The following is a 16,562-nucleotide window of genomic DNA, read 5'->3' as shown; positions in this document are numbered from 1 at the left end:
GGTTATCATCTTTTGTTACAAACTGATCTTTCTTCTTTCCCTAGTTTTAATCAACTGGACCTGCCTGCCTATGAGAGCTTTGAGAAGCTCCGCCACATGCTACTATTGGCCATCCAGGAGTGCTCTGAAGGCTTTGGGCTGGCCTAATAAGGCCCCGCCCACCACTGTGGAGTTTTTCTACCATTGTTGGACCCGGGAAGGGGGGAAATGGAAAACAAAAAAGAACTAGAAAGAAAATGTCAAAAACCAATAAATGAAATCCACCAACTCACCATGTCTGTGTCCCAGCTGCCCCATCTTCCCCAGTGCATACCTGTTCCCCCTCTCCTGCTCATTCTCTCTCCCCCCCTTTCTCTCTTCCTCACCTCCTCTCCCCATTCCATGCCGTCCATGATCCCCGCCCCATGTGTTTAAAAGGCAGTAAGTAGCCTTTGCAGGGACCTGTTTGTCCCAACTGTTTGAACAGTGTGCTCCTCAGATTCTGTGTTCAGAAGGATTTGCTGCATTGAGACTTGAAACCTTTGGATAGGGGAAAAAATTATATATATATATATTTTTTTGTTCTGTTTGCATTTCTTAATTTGTGCTTGGAATGTGTTGATGTGCACAGCTAATGATTCAATGCGAGACAAGATTGGCGTCTGTGTTGTGGAGGTTTCAAATAAAGAGCACTCTTCATAACTCACTTTTCACAATGGAGTTTTTTTCAAACTTAAAAGGAGAATAAACGACTCTTGAGCACATGCTAGCTGTCTGGAGAAAAGATCCAAATGGACTCTCCAGAAAACCATCTCTGCCACCACCACTAGTGCATCATCCTCCTTCAAAGTTGGGTCAGGAGAGAGCAGCAGCCACCAGGAATTGGGGGGAATTTTTTTCTTAGAGTGGGATCTGCGGGGCCGGCCCTGTGGCTTAGTGGTTAAGTGCGTGTGCTCTGCTGCTGGCGGCCGGGGTTCGGATCCCGGGCACGCACTGATGCACTGCTTCTCCAGCCATGCTGAGGCCACGTCCCACATACAGCAACTAGAAGGATGTGCAGCTATGACATACAACTATCTACTGGGGCTTTGGGGGGAAAATAAATAAAATCTTAAAAAAAAAAAAAAGAATGGGATCTGCACATGGGGGCAGTGATGGAGATTGCAGCCAAGGACAAAGCATCACCTTGCTCAAGGGGAACAAAGCAGCAGGTTGTAAGAAACGTTCTGAGAACTCACTCAACCCAACCAGTAGTTATATTTGGTGAGCCTTTATAACAATCTCAAGTCTGGGGCACAGCTTAAAATTTTGATTTCATTTATTGATGTTTTAGTTTTAACAATTTCTTGTTTTGGTGATGAAGGTTGGCACAGAGCTAACATCTGTTGCCAATCCTCTTTTTGCTTGAGGAAGATTGTCCCTGAGCTAACGTCTGTGCCAGTCTTCCTCTATTTTGTATGTGGGATGACTCCACAGCGTGGCTTGAGGAGTGGTGTGTAGGTCTGCACCCAGGGTCCAAACCTGTGAACTCCGGGTCACCAAAGTGTAGCATGCGAATTTAACCACTATGCTACTGGGCCAGCCCCTTCAACAAATTTTAGTAAGCAAATGGCTCTCTCTCCAGAAGAACAGTCTTCCCATCCTTTTTGTTTGTTTTTGCATCTGCCTGCCAGTCTGTTCACAGATTGCCCAGTAGTCTCTTGTGGTTCCCCAGTAGTCTCTTGTGGTTTTCACTCCATCTGGTGCTTAAAGCTGATCTAAGGACTTTGATGGTTCCAGCCTTCAAAGAAAAAAAAAGTTTAGTTAGAAAAGTAACTCCAAGTGGTGCTTGCTTTTTGTAGTTTTTCTTCTTCTCTGAGGCTCTACTTCTTAAAGATTTTCCCCTTGACCGTGTCCCAAAGTGTGGATCTAGGAAAGCTGTGGTGTGTCTTTAAACTCATCCCTTGGTCCTGATGCAGATGGCTGCTAGACATTTTTTCCTTTTTTTCAGTATTCACACTTGTCTGTGCCTGGCCCTGCTGATGACTGGGGAGACAGATGAATCAAATTTGTCCCTGCTATTGAGCTGCTAAGTCAAGGGGAGGAGACTGATCAGTTCTCTGCAGATGTAGGAAGGGGGTCTCTGGGTGCCCAGAGCAGAAATACCTAACCTGGAAGATCAGGGAAGGCCTTCCATTGTCAGTGGTACTTGTAAGTTGAATCATAAAGCTGTATGGGAGTTAAGATTAAGGAGGGGAGGGTAATCTAGATCAAGGCAGCAGGAGACCAGTTGATATGGCATGGCTTCAGCAAAGAATGGTGGCCTGAGATGAGGCTGGGAGTCCAGCAGGGCTTTAAAATGAAAGGAGTAAATAAGCAGAAATATGGTAGAATTGATCAATAAGCTTAAGAACTGGTTCTTTGAAAAATCAATGTAGAAGAAAGCTCTGACAGATCATTTAAATTTGAAAGGGGTACAGGAGTTGACAGGTGGGGAAGCTGGGAGTCTAGATGGAATAACCCTGAAGGAAAAGAAAGTGAATCTGATTCAATGACATGCTACAAAAACCTAACGTGACCAAGTGCGATTTGCCTTTGGGATATGCATATGGCGTAATAACATTCATCACCTCAATGTCATGAGAAAAATAGATGGAAGGCATTTGCTAACATTCAATAACTAATCCTGGTAACTTTTAAAGGTAGAGATACTTCCTTGCTAAGGTAGCGTCAGACCAACAACGAACATCACACTGGAAGCATAAGGTGGCCAATTATCACCATTAACACTGTTCTGCAAGTTCTAACCATGTCAGTTTTAAAGCAGGAAACAAGGTATAACTAGTTGCTAAATCAAGAGAATCAAGTTATTAGAACTTAAAACTGAGTCCAACAAGAGGGAGGCCTGGATATAGTGAGCAAAATACATAACCTTATTATCCAACAAGTATAAATGGTAATGAATACAATGGAATTCTATACAGCCATAAAAATATAGCCATTGCATATGTCAACATGAATGATCTCGGTAAGTATGAGACTTGCTTAAAAGTTACAGAACGATACTATGCACATATGTACCAAGAGCATGAAAAACCACATCCATGTATTTGAAGACTATGAAAACTCATGCATGAGTATGACAAAGTACTGCATGATGTTCAGGATAAGCTATGGAGGACAGAAGGGGATGCAGTTGGGAAGAGGCAATTACACAGAGGACTTCAACTACATTGGTGATGTTTTGTTCCTTAAGCTGGATGTTGCTGGGTACGTGGATGTTCCTTATAATACTATATACTATAATAGTTTAATAACTTTTATATACCTGAAATAGTCCATAATAATTTTTTTGAGATAATTTGTTGAATTTCACAATGCATGTAAGGTAGGTAGCAGGGGAGTCAACAACAGGCCTAATTCTGCATGAAAGCTAATTAATAGCTGTTTGCATTATATGATTAAACATCTCTGTTTGCCACCTAATAATTCCCTCCACTGATCTGTCTGTTATGATTATCACTGGTTATCTCCTTATTAAAATATTCCCCTTCTCTTATAATTAGGGTGACCATATAATTTATCATCCAAAGTTGGACAAATTTAAGAATAAAAAGGGTGCTATTATGCTGGGCCACAGGTGCAAACAAACCAGATAAACTGGGGTGTATGGCTCTATACTTATGATGATACAATTATTACCCATCATAAACAAAATAATTTTATTGAGCACTTACCATGTACTGACAACACTGAGAAGTCGGTGCTTTCCAGAAACTCACTGAAGGGAAGGAGGCAGGTGTTAGGAAAGTACAGGGGGCGATGGGTACACAGACTTAATAAGCAGAGGTAGCAGGATTAAACATTTTCTCAAATACAAGCAATAACCAGTTAGAAAACAACAGGAAATAGATACGCTTCACAACAGTAACATAAAATACTAAAAATAACCTTAAAAAACAGTGTTTGCGACCCATGTGAAGAAGAAAACTGCAAAACTCTTGTGAGAAGCATAAAAAGAGGCAAGTAAATGAAGAGGTTTATTGTGTTACAAATATAGCTGACCTTGAGACTTTTGGGAACAAACTGACATGCTAAGCAAGGTGGGAGTTGAAATGGGCAGACCTGACAGAAAATGGCCTCAGCCATGAATATTTGACATGCTGTGGTCTACTGTAAAAAGAAAATGAAGCACCAAGAGCTGGTTGGGGAAGGAATAGCTTTGTCAGTGTTAAGGTTGGGAAACCTGCCTAAGTATTGGGAGGTGAAAAAATATAAAGTTTGCTTTGCACGTCACACTAAATAAATTTCCAAATGGAAGATTCAAGCATGAAAAACGTGAACTTTTTTTTAAAGCACAAAATGAAAAATATGGGCAAATAACTGATCCGGGATATGGAAAATCTTTCTAACGCTAAAAACTGCAAAAGACATCATAATGGAAAAGAGTGATATATTTGACTAAAACGTTGGCAACACCACAAACAGAATTAAAAAGCAATGACAATGTAGGAAAAAATACATCTCTAACAGGCAATGGGTTACTCCTGAATATACATATTTTTTTTAAACTTACAAATCACTAAGAGACAAATCGCCAACAGAAAAGCATGCAAGGACATGAAAAGGCAATTCACAAAAGAAGAAATATAAATAATCAATAAGTATATAAAATGCTTACCTCTGTGAGAATTATTACCTCTGTAACAAAAATCCATTGAAAGCTTGATGAAAACCACTTACCAAATTGAGATATATCTGCGTGTGTGTGTGTGTGCTAACATGGGTGGGAGAGAATATGAAGAAACAGGCACTGTTATACACTGCTGAGAAAATGGCACAACCTTTCTGATGGGGCATTTTGTAATATCTACTGAAAAAGAGGAAAGCAGCCCCTAACTTCTGGGAGCTGGCCTGGCATTCACAGTTAGGCCTTGGTGTTCTCCTGTTGAACATAAAAAATTTCACAGAATGACAGACAAGCCCACTCTGTGACCATGATGGATTAGGACAAATTTGAGACCACTCCAAAGTCATGTCTGAACTGTCAACACAAATAATCCATAACCAATCTATAAATCAAAATTGGGGTGAGTTTATTGTGAGCCAACTTTTGAGGATCATATAGCCTGAGAGAGTCCTTTCACAAAGAAATGGAGCACTCCAAAGAAGTGGGGTATAAAGAGTGGTTATATACCATCAAAGAGCATGTATCACATATGATTGCAATGTCCCTTTTACAATAGCCGCAACATTGACCTGTCAGCACGTCGATTGATGGACACTGGGTATCAGGTCTGCTGTCTCCATGGGCGTGGCTGGTGGCAGGTCTGTTGTCTTGAGTTGGGTAGTCACAGGATGAGTGCAGCAATCAAATCCTAGCCTAGAGAGAAATGCTTATCCTTAAGGAAATGCCAATGTGGGGGAAGTTGCATTTATATCTTAAGGGCATTGTTCTTGTCTTTGGGACATGTTAATTGCTTAAAGCAGATATACAATGAATGAACAGAGGCTACAGCTCCTTTTTGGGAAAAAAAAAAAGGTCAGGCCTAATTAGTTTTACACCAAATGGCTTCCTCATATGCTCCAATATATCCTATTTCTTGCCATTTATTTATCAGAACACAGACAAAACATAAACATTGTCCAAACCACAAAAATTAACCAAACATCCCCTATCCTGATTAATATGAGTGGCCGCTTTTTTTTTTTTTTAACCAATTACAGCTTTAGCCTCTCTCTAGTCTGTCCTCTCTATAGAGCAGATGTATTAGCATACCCATTCATAAAATTATCCCCACTTCTGGATAGTATTCAATCTAGAGCAAAACCTCACTTCCTTAAACATCCCCAAATCACCTAACACAAGCCCAAGTCCTACGATACATCTTTCCTTTTACTGAGGTGCCCACAGTTCCCCATGCTGTGCGTTCTCCCTCACTGCCAACTTTCTCAACTCAGGACAGGTTCGGCTCCTGGCCTTTGGCTGCAGTGGCATTGACACTATGAAGAACCTTAAAACATACATAGTAAGGTGCCAAATGGTATGTATCCTATAATTCTGTTAATGCTTTTTAATATCCACAAATTCAGAAAGAAACTGGCAGCCCAAACTTTTGGGCTTGCAGACACAACATGGGATGTGTGTGTGTGTGCGTGTGTGTGTGTGCGTGTGTGTGTGCGCGTGTGTGTGTGTTAATGTGAACAGTTTGGGGTGGACATGTCTTCTGTAGGTCCTACACTCGTTATCACTTATAGCCTCCTGCTTTGTTCACTCATTCATTCAACAAACATTTATTGAGCACCTACTGTGTGCCAGGCTGGGGATCTGGCAGTGAACACATCAGACATAAATTGCTGCCATCATGAAGCTGACATTCTAATAAAGAAGGCAGACAATAACCAAATACGTCAGGGAGTGAGTGACATATTTTCTTCTCTGAAGAAAAATAAAGCAAAGTAAAAGGATAGAGAGTTGAGTGGGGGAGGCTATTTTAGTTGGGGTGGTCAGAGGAAAGCCTCTGTGAGGAGGTGACATTTGAGCTTGGAAGACCTGCTTGGAAGAAGTGAGGGCATAAGCCATTGGGGCATCTGAAGGAAGAGTGTTCCAGGCAGAGGGACTAGCCAGTGTAAAGGCTCTGATATGCATGGCATCTAGAAGGAACACCAGTGCGGCTCTAGGGAGGTGAATGATGGGAAGTGTCATAGGAGTTGATCAAGGTCAGAGAGGTAGACAAGGACCAGATCTGAGGCTTTTATTCTGAGTAAGGTGGGAACTACCAAAGGGTATTGCGCAGAGGAGATGTGATCCTAGACCTCTCTAGCTGCTCATGGAGAGTGGGAAAGGCCAGCGTGGAGGCCGGGAAAGCCTGAGGAGGCTGCTGCTGTCTTCTTCCAAGCAGGACACAAGTTACCTGCCAGGACTCTGGAAAGAGTCCTTAATAGGCTTATGTATGCATGGGGGGGCGGGGACAAGGCATTGTTAAAGTGATAGGGGACTAGGGGCCTGAGGTGAGTCAGAGCCTCACCCTTGATGCTTGAAGTTTTTGTCCGTATTATTATTATTGTTGTGTTTTCATTGTCTGTTTTTCAACCCTCACCATGTATTTCTACAATTAAAAACAAACTGCCTAGGGGTCCACCTGGTGGCATAGTGGTTAAGTTCGCGCCCTCAGCTTCCGTGGCCAGGGGTTCCCAGGTTTGGATCCCAGGCACGGACATACATACCACTCATCAAAGCCATGCTGTGGTGGCAACCCACATACAAAATGGAGGAAGATTGGCACAGATGTTAGCTCAGGGCCAACCTTCTGTTAGCTCAGGACCAATCTTCCTCACAAGATAATAATAATAAATAAATAGCCTAGTTTCAATGGGCACGCCCCACCCCCCACGCAATCCTTAGGAACTAGACGCACCTCGCCCAGCCCTGCGTGCCCACCACAGTGAGGCCTCGCCCAACTAGTCCTGGTTTTAGTACTGAAAGTCCCCCGGGGGTTTTAGTACTGAAAGTCCCCCGTCCGAACCGGGATGGTTGGTCCCCCTCTGTGAGCCGACTTGCTCCTCTGCCAGAGGAGAGGAGGCGTCCTGGCGGGCTCCTCCCCAGCGCGCAGAGCCTCCCCAGGCGAGTTCTGCCCGGCAACCCGAGCCATTCCCATTTCCCAGCCGCCTCTGCCCAGAGCCGCTCAGCCTGAGGCCCCTCCCCGGCACCGCCTGTCCTGGACCCCGCCTCTTCCTGGAAAATCAGCGTGTGTGACTCTCTGTAACTGGATAACTTAGGGGAGGGAGCATTGTTACTGTGTCCGGGAGATTGTGTGTAGGTCTACCTGCAAGTGATTATATGACTGGGTATGACTGTGTACATGGCTGATTGTGCGTGACCGAATGGGCTTGTGGGGACTGTTATTGTGTGTCTGTGGTTCCAGGAGTGGGTATGTGTCTGTGTGACTGTGTGACCACGTGTAGCTGGGATCTGGTGTCTTGAGTTATGGTGACTGTGTGAATGTCAGTCAATACTTGATGGGAAAGAGTGGCCATCAGTGAGTGTGTCTGTGTTTCTAGGACAAGGGGTGTGTGCGTGTGTGTGTGTGTGTGTGTGTGTGTGTGTGTGTGTGACTGTGTGAGCACACGCCTGCATGGGATTGCTTCTGTATTTGGAACTGGCTTTCTTGTGGCCAAAAAGTGTCTCTGTGTGTCCCTGGGTCTCTCTGGGCTTGTGTGTCACTCTTGAATAGTAGTGAGGCCCATAGGTTCTGGAGTCAGACAGACTGGCCTGGGTACAAATCCTGGCTCTGCTACTTACTGGCCAGGTAACCTTGGACAAAATACTGAACCTCTGTGTTCCTCCTCAGTTCCCTTATCTGCAAAATACAAACCCTAATCATTTCTACCTGGTGGAGCATAAAATGAAGCAATGCTTATCTGGTGCTCGGCACAGTGCCTGGCCTTCGGGAAGCACTGGGTAAACATCAGCTCATACTAACATGTGGCTATATCTGCAGAAGTGTGCACCTGTGATTCTGTCTGCATTTCAGAGATCATGCATCTATGTGTGGCTCTCATGGGTTTCATCAGTTCAAGAAATATTAATTTGGCACCTACTAGATACCAGGCACTGAAGCAGACACTGCATATGCAATTATGAAAAAAACAAACCAGCCACAGCCCCTGCCTTCAATCAACTGCCACCTTCAGGATCTGACCACACTGACCACCTTTAACACTAGAGATATACTTGCTGATGTGCAAAATTGCATAGACACAAATGTATTGCGGGAAAGGGTCAGAGATGATTTAAATCAATGGGTGACTAACTACACCTGTTATAGTCCATCCTCATTATGCCCTTTAGGCCTCTTGGAGTCAGTAGTTTCTCACCCTTCCTTTATTTTTTTGTTCTCTATTTTGTTCCATTGATCTATTTTTTTATCTTGATTCCAATACCATGCTATTTTGATTACTGAAGCTTTATAATAAGCCTTGAAATCAGGTCACGTTGGGCCCTCCAACTTTGTTCTTCTCTTATAACATTGTTTTGGCAATTCTAGGTCCATTGCATTCCATATGAATTTTGTAATCAGCTTGTCAATTTTTGCCCAAAAAAGCCCCCTGGTATTTTGATTGGGATTGTATTGCATCTATAGATTAATTTGAGGAGAACTGACATTGCAACAATATTGAGTATTCCAATCCATGAACATGGTATATCTCTCCATTTATGTAGGTCTTCTTTAATTTCTCTTAGCAATATTTTGCTTTTCAGTGTAAAGGACTTGCAAGTCTTTTGATAAGTTTTTCCCTAAGTATTTTATCTTTTTTATGGTATTATATTTTTAATTTCAATTTGACTATTCATTGATAGTGTATAGAAATACAATTGATTTTTTTCTATTAAACATGTATCCCATAATCTAGCTAAACTCACTTATTAGTTCTAGTAGCCTTTTTGTAGATTCCATATGATTTTCTACATAGATAATCATGTTGTGTGCAAGTAAAAACAGTTTTATTTCTTCCTTTCCAATCAATCTGACTTTTATTTCTTTTTCTTGCCTTATTGTCCTGGTTAGACCCTCCAGTGCAATGTTAAACAGAAATGGTGGGAGTAGGCCTCCTTGCCTTTTTCCTGATCTTAGGGTGAACACACTCTGTCTTTTATCTTTCAGAATGAAATTAGCTGAGCCAGCCCTGATGGCCTATTGGTTAAAGCTTGGCATGCTCCTTTTCAGTGGCCCGGGTTCGGTTCCCCAGCATGGAACCACGCCACTCATCTGTCAGTAGCCATGCTGTGGAGGCAGCTCACATAGAAGAACCAGAAGAACTTACAACTAGACACAACTATGTACTGGGGTGTTGGGGGGGTGGGGGGAAGATTGGTAACAGATGTTAGCTTAGGGCAAAGCTTCCTCTGCAAAAACAAAAAAAAAGAATGAAATTAGCTGTAGTTTTTATGTAGGTGCCCTTCCTCAGGTTGAAGAAGCCCCATAATTGCTTATTTTCTAAGAGATTGTTTTTTGTTTCTTTTTTTAAATATCAGAAATGGATGTTGGATTTTATCAAATGCTTTACTGGCATCAGTTGAGATGATCATATGGTTTTTCTTTATTAGTCTGTTAACATGGTGAATTATATTGATTGGTTTTCAAGTGTTAAACCAACCTTGTATTCCTGGCATAAAATCCCACTTGGTTATGATGTATTATCCTTTTTATATATTGTGTTGGATTTGACTTGCTCAAATTTTGTTAAAAACTCATGTATCTAGGTTTATGAGGGATATTTGATCTGTAGTTTTCTTTTATCACAATGACTTTATCTAATTTTTTAAAGATTTTATATATTTATTTTCTTTCCCCCCAAAGCCCCAGTAGATAGTTGTATGTCATAGCTGCACATCCTTCTAGTTGCTGTATGTGGGACACAGCCTCAGCATGGCCGGAGAAGCGGTGCGTCGGTGCGCGCCCGGGATCCAAACCTGGGCCCCCAGCAGCGGAGCGCGTGCACTTAACCACTAAGCCACGGGGCCGGCCCTATCTAATTTTTTAAAATAGACTATTTTTTGGAGCAGCTTTAGATTCATAGCAAAATTGAGCAGAAGGTACAGAGATTTCCCATATACCCCCTGCCCCCACATGTGCATAACCTCCCCCATTATCAAAATCCTGCACCAGAGTGGTACATTTGTTACAATTGATGAACCTATATTAATACATCATAATCACCCAAAGTCCATAGTTTACATTAGAGTTCACTCGTGGTGTTGTACATTCTATGGGTCTGGACAAATGTATAATGACATGTACCCACTACAGTGTCATACAGAGTAGTTTCACCGCCCTAAAAATCCTCTATGCTCTGCCAATTCAACCCTCCCTTCCTTCCCCTAACCCCTGGCAACCATTGATCTTTTTACTGTTTCCATAGTTTTGCCTTTTCCAGAATGTCATATAGTTGGAACCATATGGTATACAGCATTTTCAGATCAGCTTCTTTTACTTAGTAATATGCATTTAAGGTTCCTCCATGTCTTTTCATGCCTTAATAGTTCATTTCCATTTAGCATTGAATAATATTCCATTGTCTGGCTGTACCACAATTTATCTATTCACTTATTGAAAAACATCTTGGTTGCTTCCAAGTTTTGGCAATTGTGAATAAAGCTGCTACAAATATCCATGTGCAGATTTTTGTGTGGACATAGTTTTCAAATTCCCTTGGGTAAATACCAAGGAGTACAATTGCTGGATGGTATGGTAAGAGTATGCTTAGTTTTGTAAGAAACTACCAAACTGTCTTCCAAAGTGGTTGTACCATTTTGCATTCCACTGGCAATGAATAAGAGGTCCTGTTGCTCCACATCCTAGCCAGCATTTCTGTTGTCAGTGTTCTGGATTTTGGCCATTCTTATAGGTATGTAGAGGTACCTTATTGTTGTTTTCATTTGCATTTCCCTAATAACATAGGATGTGGAGCATCTCTTCATATGTTTATTTGCCATCTATATATCTCCTTTGGTGAGGTGTCTATTAAGGTTTTTGGCCCATTTTTTAATTGGGTTGTTCATTTTCTTGCTATTGAGTTTTAAGAATTCTTTGTATATTTTGGATAACAGTCCTTTATCAGATATGTCTTTTTCAAATATTTTGTCCAAGTCACTGACTGGTCTTTTCATTATCCGGACAGTGTCTTTTGCAGAGCAGAAATTTTTAATTTTAATGAAGTCCACATTATCAATTCTTTATTTCATGGATCATGCCTTTGCTGTTGTATCTAAAAAGTCATTGCCACAATACTGGAGGAAATAACCCAAGCTGAATAGATAAAAGAAAAAAGAATTAAAAAGAGTGAGGATAGTCTAAGGGACCTCTGGGACAACATCAAGTGCACTAACATCCATGTTATAGGTGTCCCAGAAGGAGAGGAGAGAGACAAAGGGACAGAGAATCTATTTGAAGAAATAATAGCTGAAAAATTCCCTAACCTAAGGAAGGAAATAGACATCCAGGTACAGGAAGCACAGAGAGCATCAAACAAGATAAAACCAAAGAGGCCCACACCAAGACACATCAAAATTAAAAGGTCCAGAATTAAAGATGAAGAGAGAAGAGCTGCAAGAGAAAGACAACAAGTTACGTACAAAGGAAACCTCATAAGGCTATCAGCTGACTTCTCAGCAGAAACCATATAGGCTAGAAAAGAGTGGCATGATATATTTAAAGTGCTAAAAGGAAAAAACCTACAGCCAAGAATACTCTACCTGGCAAGGTTATCATTCAAAATGGAAGGAGAGATAAAAAGTTTCCAAGACAAGCAAAAATTAAAGGCATTTATCACCAAGAAACAAGTCCTATGAGAAATGCTAAAGGTACTTATTTAAGAGGGAAAGAGAAGACCACAAATAGGAAAAATTACCTATTTCTATGATAAGAGGGTAACGGATACAAACGCACTAAAAATAAAAGAGGTTAGATATGATATCAAAACATAAAATGTGGGAAGAGGGGAGTAAAAGAGGAGAGCTTTCAGACAGAGGTCAAACTAAAGAGACCATCAACTTAGTATAGATTGCTATATGCCTAGGTTACTATATATGAACCTCATGGTAATCACAAACCAGAAACCTATAATAAATACACAAGAAACTAAGAGAAAGTAACCCAAACATAATAATAAAGAAAGCCATCAAACCACAAGGGAAGAGAGAAAGAGAAGAAGAAAAGAACAGAGAAGAACTACTAAAACACCAAGAAAAAAAGCTTAAAAATGGCAGTAAGTACATACCTCTCAATAGCTACTTTAAATGTCAATGGAGGGCCGGCCTCGTGGCTTAGCGGTTAAGTGCGCACGCTCAGCTGCTGGCAGCCCGGGTTCGGATCCCAGACGCGCACCGAGGAACTGCTTCTCTGGCCGTGCTGAGGCTGTGTCCCACATACAGCAACTAGAAGGATGTGCAACCATGACATACAACTATCTACTGGGGCTTTGGGGGAAAAATAAATTAATTTAAAAAAATGTCAATGGACTAAATGCTCCAATCAAAAGGTATAGGGTGGCTGATTGGATAAAAAAACAACCACATATATGCTGCATGCAAGAAACACTTCAGACCTAAAGACACTCACAAACTGAAAGTGAAGGGATGGAAAAAGATACTCCATGCAAATGGCAATGAAAAACTGGGGTAGCAGTACTCATATCAGACAAAATAGACTTTAAAACAGAAACTGTAACAAGAGACAAAGAAGGGCACTACATAATGATCAGGGGAACAATACAACAAGAGGATATAACACTCGTAAATATCTATGCACCTAACATAGGAGCACCTAAATATATAAAGCAATTATTAACAGACATAAAAACAGAAATAGACAGTAACACAATAATAGTAGGGGACTTGAACACTCCGCTTACACCAATGGATAGATCATCCAAACAGAAGATCAATAAGGAATCATTGGCCTTAAATGACACATTACACCAGATGGACTTAGTAGATATACACAGAACATTCCATCCAAAAGCCACAGATTACACATTCTTTTCAAATGCACACAGAACGTTCTCCAGGATAGATCATATATTAGGCCACAAAAGAAGTCTCCATAAATTTAAGAAGATTGAAATAATACCAAGCATCTATTCTGACCACAATGGTATGAAACTAGAAATCAACTATAGGAAGAAAATCAGAACAGCCACAAATACGTGGAGATTAAACAAAATGCTACTGAACAATGATTGGGTCAATGAAGAAATCAAAGGAGAAATCAAAAAATACCTGGAGACAAATGAAAATGAAAATATGACATGCCAGGATTTATTGGATACAACAAAAGTGGTTCTAAGAGGGAAGTTTATAGCAATACAGGCCTACCTCAACAAACAAGGAAAATCTCAAGTAAACAATCTAATAGTGCACCTAAACGAAATGGAAAAAGAAGGACAAACAAAGCCCAAAAACCATAGAAGGAAGGAAATAATAAAAATCAGAGCAGAAATAAATGAAATAGAGACTAAAAAAATATATACATATATGGGCCGGCCCCATGGCTTGGCTGTTAAGTGCGTGCGCTCCGCTGCTGGCAGCCCGGGTTCGGATCCCGGGCACCCACCGATGCACTACTTCTCTGGCCATGCTGGGGCCACGTCCCGCATGCAGCAACTAGAAGGATGTGCAACTGTGACGTACAACTATCTACTGGGGCTTTGGGGGAAAAAAATAAATAAAATTATAAAAAAATAATAGAAAAAATTAATGAAACCAAGAGCTGGTTCTTTGAAAAGATACACATTATTGACAAACCTTTAGCTAGACTCACCAAGAAAAAAAGAGAGAAGGCTCAAATAAATAAAATCAGAAATGAAAGAGGAGAAATTACAATGGACACCTCAGAAATACAAAAGATTATCAGAGAATACTACAAAAAGCTCTATGCCAACAAATTGGACAATCTGGAAGAAATGGATAAATTCTTAGAATCATACAACTTCTCAAACTGAATCAAGAAGAAATAGAGAATTTGAACTGACCAATCACCAGCAAGGAGATCAAAACAGTAATCAAAAACCTCCCAAAAAATAAAAGTCCAGGACCAGATGGCTTCCCTGGTGAATCTACTAAACATTCAAAGAAGACTTAATACCTATTCTTCTCAAACTCTTCCATAGAATTGAAGAGGAGGGGAAGCTTCCTAACTCATCCTATGAAGCCAACACTACCCTGATACCAAAACCAGACAAGGACAACACAAAAAAAGAAAATTACAGGCCAATGTCAATGATGAACATCAATGCAAACATCCTCAACAAAATACTAGCAAGTCGAATACAATACATTTAAAAGATCATATACCATGATCAAGTGGGATTTATTCCAGGGATGCGGGGATGGTTCAACATCCACAAATCAATCAATGTCATACACCACATTAATAAAATGAATAAAAATTACATGATCATCTCAATAGATGCAGAGAAAGCACTTGACAAGACACAGCGTCCATTCATGATAAAAACTCTGAATCAAATGGGTATAGAAGGAAAGTACCTCAACATAATAAAGGCCATATATGACAAACCCACAGCTAATATCATCCTCAATGGTGAAAAACTGAAAGCTATCCCCCTAAGAAAAGGAACCAGACAAGGATGCCCACTTTCACCACTCTTATTTAACGTAGTATTGAAAGTCCTAGCAAGAGCAATCAGGCAAGTAAAAGAAATAAAAGGGATCCAAATTGGAAAGGAAGAAGTGAAACTGTCACTATTTGCAGATGACATGATTTTATATATAGAAAACCCTAAAGAATCCACCAAAAAACTTTTAGAAGTAATAAATGAATATGGTAAAGTTGCAGGATACAAAATCAACATACAAAAATCAGTTGCATTTCTATACACTAACAACGAAGTAGCAGAAAGAGAAATTAAGAATACAATCCCATTTACAATTGCAACAAAAAGAATAAAATACCTAGGAATAAACTTAACCAAAGAGGTGAAAGATCTGTACACTGAAAACTATAAAACATTGCTGAAAGAAATTGAAGACGACACCAAGAAATGAAAAGATATTCCATGCTCTTGGATTGGAAGAATTAACATAATTAACAGTTAAGATGTCCATACTTCCTAAAGCAATCTATAGATTCAATGCAATCCCTATCAAAGTTCCAACAACAGTTTTCTCATAAATAGAACAAAGAATCCTAAAATGTGTATGGAGCAACAAAAGACCCTGAATAGCCAAAGGAATCCTGAAAAAAAAGAACAAAGCTGGAGATATCACGCTCCCTGACTTCAAAATATACTACAAAGCTATAGTAACCAACACAGCATGGTAGTGGCACAAACACAGATACACAGATCAATGGAATAGAATCGAGGGCCCAGAAATAAACCCATACATCTATGGACAGCTAGTTTTCGACAAGGGAGCCAAGAACATATAATGGAGAAAGGAAAGTCTCTGCAGCAAATGAAGTTGGGAAAACTGGACAGTGACATGCAAAAAAATAAAAGTAGACCATTATCTTACACCATACACAAAAATTAACTCAAAATGGATTAAAGACTTGAATGTAAGACCTGAAACCATGAAACTTCTATAAGAAAACATAGAAAGTACACTCTTCGACATCGGGCTTAGCAACATATTTTCAAGTTGTATGTCTGACCAGGCAAGAGAAACAATAGAAAAAATAAACAAATGGGATTACATCAAACTAAAAAGCTTCTGCATAGCAAAGGAAACCATCAACAAAACGAAAAGACAACCTAACAAGTGGGAGAAGATATTTGCAAACCATATATCTGATAAGGGGTTAACACCCAAAATATACAAAGAACTCATACTTCTCAACAACAAAATCTAAGAACCCAATTAAAAAATGGGCAAAAGACCTGAACAGACATTTCTCCAAAGAAGATATACAGATGGCCAACAGGCACATGAAAAGATGTTCAACATCATTAACTATCATGGAAATGCAAATCAAAACTACAATGAGATATCACCTCATGCCTGTTAGAATGGCTATAATTAACAACACAGGCAACAACAAGTGTTGGAGAGGATGTGGAGAGAAGGAAACTCTCGTACA

At 40.4% G+C, this 16,562-nt stretch overlaps 1 protein-coding gene and 1 long non-coding RNA gene across 15 annotated transcripts in view; one reads left to right on the top strand and one right to left on the bottom strand.

The window, feature by feature from the left end:
• HUWE1 (HECT, UBA and WWE domain containing E3 ubiquitin protein ligase 1) overlaps nucleotides 1-685 on the top strand; it is a 150,697-nt gene extending 150,012 nt beyond the window's left edge. For all 14 annotated transcript variants that reach the window (XM_087426894.1, XM_014779713.2, XM_087426897.1 and 11 more), the window contains one exon: nucleotides 45-685. In XM_087426894.1, coding sequence (XP_087283020.1) covers nucleotides 45-147 — 103 coding nt within the window. In that variant the 3' untranslated portion in view covers nucleotides 148-685. The remainder of the gene's footprint in view (nucleotides 1-44) is intronic.
• A 380-nt stretch (nucleotides 686-1,065) lies between these two features.
• The window catches only part of LOC147911917 (uncharacterized), a 57,646-nt gene continuing 42,149 nt past the window's right edge, over nucleotides 1,066-16,562 (bottom strand). Inside the window, exons 4-6 of the long non-coding RNA XR_015550490.1 lie at nucleotides 5,218-5,341; nucleotides 3,696-3,739; nucleotides 1,066-1,759 (exon numbers count right to left, since the gene is read on the bottom strand). This is a non-coding gene — a long non-coding RNA (uncharacterized LOC147911917). The remainder of the gene's footprint in view (nucleotides 1,760-3,695; nucleotides 3,740-5,217; nucleotides 5,342-16,562) is intronic.

The sequence above is a fragment of the Ceratotherium simum genome, chromosome X (assembly GCF_057802395.1).
Source record: "Ceratotherium simum simum isolate JZ-2026a chromosome X, ASM5780239v1, whole genome shotgun sequence".
NCBI classification, from domain to species: Eukaryota; Metazoa; Chordata; class Mammalia; order Perissodactyla; family Rhinocerotidae; genus Ceratotherium; species Ceratotherium simum.
Note: the sequence above shows the minus strand (reverse complement) of the source record. Positions and strands in the feature narration are given on the sequence as shown.